Source organism: Engystomops pustulosus, chromosome 2, assembly GCF_040894005.1.
Source record: "Engystomops pustulosus chromosome 2, aEngPut4.maternal, whole genome shotgun sequence".
In the NCBI taxonomy this organism is placed as follows: Eukaryota; Metazoa; Chordata; class Amphibia; order Anura; family Leptodactylidae; genus Engystomops; species Engystomops pustulosus.
In genome coordinates this window covers 1,146,879-1,152,878 of record NC_092412.1, presented here as the reverse complement: position 1 = coordinate 1,152,878, position 6,000 = coordinate 1,146,879, and the positions used below count along the sequence as shown (strand labels likewise).

At 51.5% G+C, this 6,000-nt stretch overlaps 1 protein-coding gene across 2 annotated transcripts in view; it reads right to left on the bottom strand.

Annotated features, from left to right (window-relative positions):
- Positions 1 to 543: 543 nt before the first annotated feature.
- The window catches only part of APBB1 (amyloid beta precursor protein binding family B member 1), a 38,366-nt gene continuing 32,909 nt past the window's right edge, over positions 544 to 6,000 (bottom strand). For both annotated transcript variants that reach the window (XM_072133585.1, XM_072133586.1), the window contains exons 9-14: positions 3,887 to 4,001; positions 3,718 to 3,802; positions 3,399 to 3,479; positions 3,203 to 3,315; positions 2,944 to 3,120; positions 544 to 1,812 (exon numbers count right to left, since the gene is read on the bottom strand). In XM_072133585.1, coding sequence (XP_071989686.1) covers positions 1,648 to 1,812; positions 2,944 to 3,120; positions 3,203 to 3,315; positions 3,399 to 3,479; positions 3,718 to 3,802; positions 3,887 to 4,001 — 736 coding nt within the window. In that variant the 3' untranslated portion in view covers positions 544 to 1,647. The remainder of the gene's footprint in view (positions 1,813 to 2,943; positions 3,121 to 3,202; positions 3,316 to 3,398; positions 3,480 to 3,717; positions 3,803 to 3,886; positions 4,002 to 6,000) is intronic.

The window sequence follows — 6,000 nt, the reverse complement described above, 5'->3', positions numbered from 1 at the left end:
ACCAATGACCTGGTAGATGGCTGTATATGACGAGCACCGGTGACCTGGTAGATGGCTGTATATGACGAGCACCGGTGACCTGGTAGATGACTGTATATGACGAGCACCGGTGACCTGGTAGATGACTGTATATGACGAGCACCGGTGACCTGGTAGATGGCTGTATATGACGAGCACCGGTGACCTGGTAGATGACAGTATATGACAAGCACCAATGACCTGGTAGATGACTGTATATGACGAGCACCGGTGACCTGGTAGATGGCTGTATATGACGAGCACCGGTGACCTGGTAGATGACTGTATATGACGAGCACTGGTGACCTGGTAGATGACTGTATATGACGAGCACTGGTGACAGTTGTATATACTAGAGTTGGCTTGATGTCTTTCTTCCTCAATCTTTCAGCATTCGGTGGTCACCTTCTAGATTTCATTTACATTAGAAGACTATCAAACAGTGTCCCTAGTGGGAAGTCCAGGAAGAGCGCTCTGTAATGTGGGCAAAAGATACGAGTCTACAGGTAGAGACCACACGTTACATATCTGTCAGGTTAGGCCTTTATTTCAGTAGATTGGATACAACAGATAAAGTGTCCCGGAGTAGATAGTGTTAACAATGACAGAACTGCACATAGAGGATCAGCTGCCAGGGAAGTCACACAACGTTCATACATGAGCCCGTCCACCAGTCATCCAGCAGCCAGACATACACAAGCATATCCATTACATGAACCAGTCCCACACAAGGTACGAGCGTGTACGACCAACGTGCGCCTCCAGACAGAGTGGAGGGATCAGCAGGATCAAACCTTCTCAGAACCTGCTCTCACCTTCAAGCTCGAGTCCCAAAATCAATATCTAAAATATTAAATTATATAAAAAAAGAGAAGGTGGTAGAATAAATACGTCACACATTGCCCACCACCATGGACCGAGAACACGACGACACTTTCATCCACATTGAGGGACACACAAGCAACAGAGATGAGTAGGGTTTCCTTATATCAAGTATAGTGTTATCACACACAGAGTAGCAGCTACATGATCTAGTGTTATCCACCAGTCATAGCGAGATGAGAGTGTTAGCCCGACGCATCCTGCCGATCACTAACGTCCTGAAGCAGATGTCAGACATTGGGGGATTGGTGGTTACCAGTGAAGCCTGCCATATTACTGGTCTCTAGATCCTGTTCTGGTCCATCAGATGACACAACCTCCAATGTGCGGGAACCACAAGAGAGGCCGATCTTCTGCTCCAATTCAAGAGGCTGGAAGGAAGGAGCTCAGGACGACGGCCGGCGGACACTGTGCTCCAGGATCACGACAAGGGAAGAGTAGAGGAGACGGCCCGGGAATGGTCAGGCTATGTACGACTGATATTTATGTGTTAGACGTTACACCACACAGACACGTTATCTACACAAGCACAATAATGGACTCCCACCCCCTGGCAGTTATCTGATGCCTTATTGCTCTTCATAAGGCCTCAATAAAGTGAGGGTCCCAGTAATCCAGAGGTAACCCAATCACTGGAGCGTCTTTCTGCTCTTGAAGAAGCGGGAAACAAGACTAACGCACATACATGCTGCCCCCACGGAGAGAGACGGGCAAACAACGCAGGGCGAGGGCAGAAGTCACGGACAGTCAAGGAGTTTGTCCCCCAGGACGCTTGGTTTTGAAGGAGCCGAGCAGGGACTGCACTCCTCTTCGTACACTGGACCCAACCCGGCGGGCCACCGAGTCAGCCGGAGGTGTGGGCAGGCAGGAGACAGTCTGAGGCCGCGCGTCTAAGCACTTCTGATATCGCAACTGCAGGAAATGAAGGTACCATCAGCAATAGAGGGGGGCAGAGGGATGGTCACACGTAGGGGATCACTACAAGGCCCCTTATACTTCTCTGGTGTGTGTGTGTGTGTGCGGGGGTGTTTGCTGGGTGCATTACGAGACTCCTAGTGGGGGGCTGCTGCATGCATTACGAGACTCCTAGTGGGGGGTGTTTGCTGGGTGCATTACGAGACTCCTAGTGGGGGGCTGCTGCATGCATTACGAGACTCCTAGTGGGGGGCTGCTGCATGCATTACGAGACTCCTAGTGGGGGGTGTTTGCTGGGTGCATTACGAGACTCCTAGTGGGGGGTGTTTGCTGGGTGCATTACAAGAATCCTAGTGGGGGGCTGCTGCATGCATTACAAGACTCCTAGTGGGGGGTGTTTGCTGGGTGCATTACGAGACTCCTAGTGGGGGGTGTTTGCTGGGTGCGTTACAAGACTCCTAGTGGGGGGCTACTGCATGCATTACAAGACTCCTTGTGAGAGGCTGCTGCATGAATTACGAGCCCTTCTAGTTGGAAGGGGGGCTGCTGCATGTAATATGATTCCCTATGGTTGGGGGCTGCTGCATGTAATATGATTCCCTATGGCTGGGGGCTGCTGCATGTAATATGATTCCCAATGGTTGGGGGCTGCTGCATGCATTACAAGACTCCTAGTGGGGGGCTGCTGCATGAATTACGAGCCCTTCTAGTGGGAAGGGGGGCTGCTGCATGTAATATGATTCCCTATGGTTGGGGGCTGCTGCATGTAATATGATTCCCTATGGTTGGGGGCTGCTGCATGTAATATGATTCCCAATGGTTGGGGGCTGCTGCATGCATTACAAGACTCCTAGTGGGGGGCTGCTGCATGAATTACGAGCCCTTCTAGTGGGAAGGGGGGCTGCTACATGTAATATGATTCCCTATGGTTGGGGGCTGCTGCATGCATTACAAGACTCCTAGTGGGGGGCTGCTGCATGCAATAAGATTCCCTCTAGTGGGAGCTGCTGTGTGCATTAAGAGTCCCTCTGGTGGGGGGCTGCTGCGTGCATTAAGAGTCCCTCTGGTGGGGGGGGGGGCTGCTGTGTGCATGGGGGCTGCCTGGGGGTCTACGCTTCTGACACTTACCATGCAGGCGGCCTGGACAGCCTCAGACAGGTGAGCAGCGTTGGGTTCGCACCAGAACATGTGGCAGATGAAGATACCTGGGGCTTCTGCCATGATGAAAGCGAAACTATGAACGTCACGGCCCACCCCCATGAAGGAGAGGAACCGGACACGGCACTCGCTGAGCGTCTCCTCTGTCTGGAAAGAAATGCAAGAGTGGAAGTCATGTGACATCTCAGAGCCAATGAGGAGAGAGCAGGGACCACCACAGAGACCCTACCTGCTGGTGCAGGACTGTGACAGTGGCGGAGGCCACGTTGACAATGACGGGAGTCCAGTTGGCGCGGTCAGTGCTCAGCGCAGTCTGCAGGGTGTTATTAATTACCTCCATTCCTACAGGATGACACAGGAGCAATGTCAGACGCCACCAATCATCCGTAGTGCCACAGATCAGGTAGGTACAAGTCAGGACTTACCCACTGGTTTAACGACTGACACGTTCCCCAGGTACATGACCTGGAAGCGCTGGACAAGTTCATTCTTAGGAACTGGAAACTCTACAGGAAGCAGATGAAGAAATATAAAATGAGATCCAGAAATATATTGCCCCCTCCCCTACTGATCAGACTACGACTACATTATTGCCCCTACACAGATGTCACTCAGCTTTCCAACAACCTGTCCTATCTGCTATGCTGCAGTTCGGGTGGGTAAACATATCAGTCAGGACTCTTGGAAAGCTGAGTGACTGCCTGTGCTCGAGGTCTGCCGACATGAGGCGAGTTGGACCCTGACCTTGGAAGGGGACGTCTACCATCCGGGACTGTTCCAGGAACAGGCTGTCCATGAGGGATCGGGTCGTCCGTCTTTCAGCCATTATCTGCAGGTGATAACATGAGAATTATGGAAGACCCTGAAGTCGTCTTGAAGACCCTCTGCCCCCAATCACACATAGAGGACCTACCCGGGAGCAGACGCTGTGCAGACCCGTCGCTATGGCCTTGGCCGGCTGCTCACATCGGAACACGTGACACTTCAACAGCTGCGTCAGCTTGTCCCTGGCTACGTAGGCAAAGTCCCTGTGATGAAGATGAGATAGAAGCATCATACACTACCCTGCATACCATCATCATCACCGCAGCATCACATACACCCCCTGCCATCATACACTACCCCACATACCATCATCATCATCACCGCAGCATCACATACACCCCCTGCCATCATACACTACCCCACATACCATCATCATCATCACCGCAGCATCACATACACCCCCTGCCATCATACACTACCCTGCATACCATCATCACATACACCCCCTGCCATCATACACTACCCCACATACCATCATCACATACACCCCCTGCCATCATACACTACCCTGCATACCATCATCATCATCATCACCGCAGCATCACATACACCCCCTGTCATCATACACTACCCTGCATACCATCATCATCATCACCGCAGCATCACATACACCCCCTGCCATCATACACTACCCCGCATACCATCATCATCATCACCGCAGCATCACATACACCCCCTGCCATCATACACTACCCCACATACCATCATCATCACCGCAGCATCACATACACCCCCTGCCATCATACACTACCCCACATACCATCATCATCATCACCGCAGCATCACATACACCCCCTGCCATCATACACTACCCTGCATACCATCATCATCATCATCACCGCAGCATCACATACACCCCCTGCCATCATACACTACCCCACATACCATCATCATCATCACCGCAGCATCACATACACCCCCTGCCATCATACACTACCCCACATACCATCATCATCATCACCGCAGCATCACATACACCCCCTGCCATCATACACTACCCTGCATACCATCATCACATACACCCCCTGCCATCATACACTACCCCACATACCATCATCATCATCACCGCAGCATCACATACACCCCCTGCCATCATACACTACCCCACATACCATCATCATCATCACCGCAGCATCACATACACCCCCTGCCATCATACACTACCCCACATACCATCATCACATACACCCCCTGCCATCATACACTACCCCACATACCATCATCATCATCATCATCACCGCAGCATCACATACACCCCCTGCCATCATACACTACCCCACATACCATCATCACATACACCCCCTGCCATCATACACTACCCCACATACCATCATCACATACACCCCCTGCCATCATACACTACCCCACATACCATCATCACATACACCCCCTGCCATCATACACTACCCCACATACCATCATCACATACACCCCCTGCCATCATACACTACCCCACATACCATCATCATCATCACCGCAGCATCGCATACACCCCCTGCCATCATACACTACCCCACATACCATCATCATCATCATCACCGCAGCATCGCATACACCCCCTGCCATCATACACTACCCCACATACCATCATCACATACACCCCCTGCCATCATACACTACCTCACATACCATCATCACATACACCCCCTGCCATCATACACTACCCCACATACCATCATCACATACACCCCCTGCCATCATACACTACCCTGCATACCATCATCATCATCATCACCGCAGCATCACATACACCCCCTGCCATCATACACTACCCCACATACCATCATCATCATCACCGCAGCATCACATACACCCCCTGCCATCATACACTACCCCACATACCATCATCACATACACCCCCTGCCATCATACACTACCCCACATACCATCATCATCATCACCGCAGCATCACATACACCCCCTGCCATCATACACTACCCTGCATACCATCATCATCATCACCGCAGCATCACATACACCCCCTGCCATCATACACTACCCCACATACCATCATCATCATCACTGCAGCATCACATACACCCCCTGCCATCATACACTACCCCACATACCATCATCACATACACCCCCTGCCATCATACACTACCCCACATACCATCATCACATACACCCCCTGCCATCATACACTACCCCACATACCATCATCACATACACCCCCTGCCATCATACACTACCCCACATACC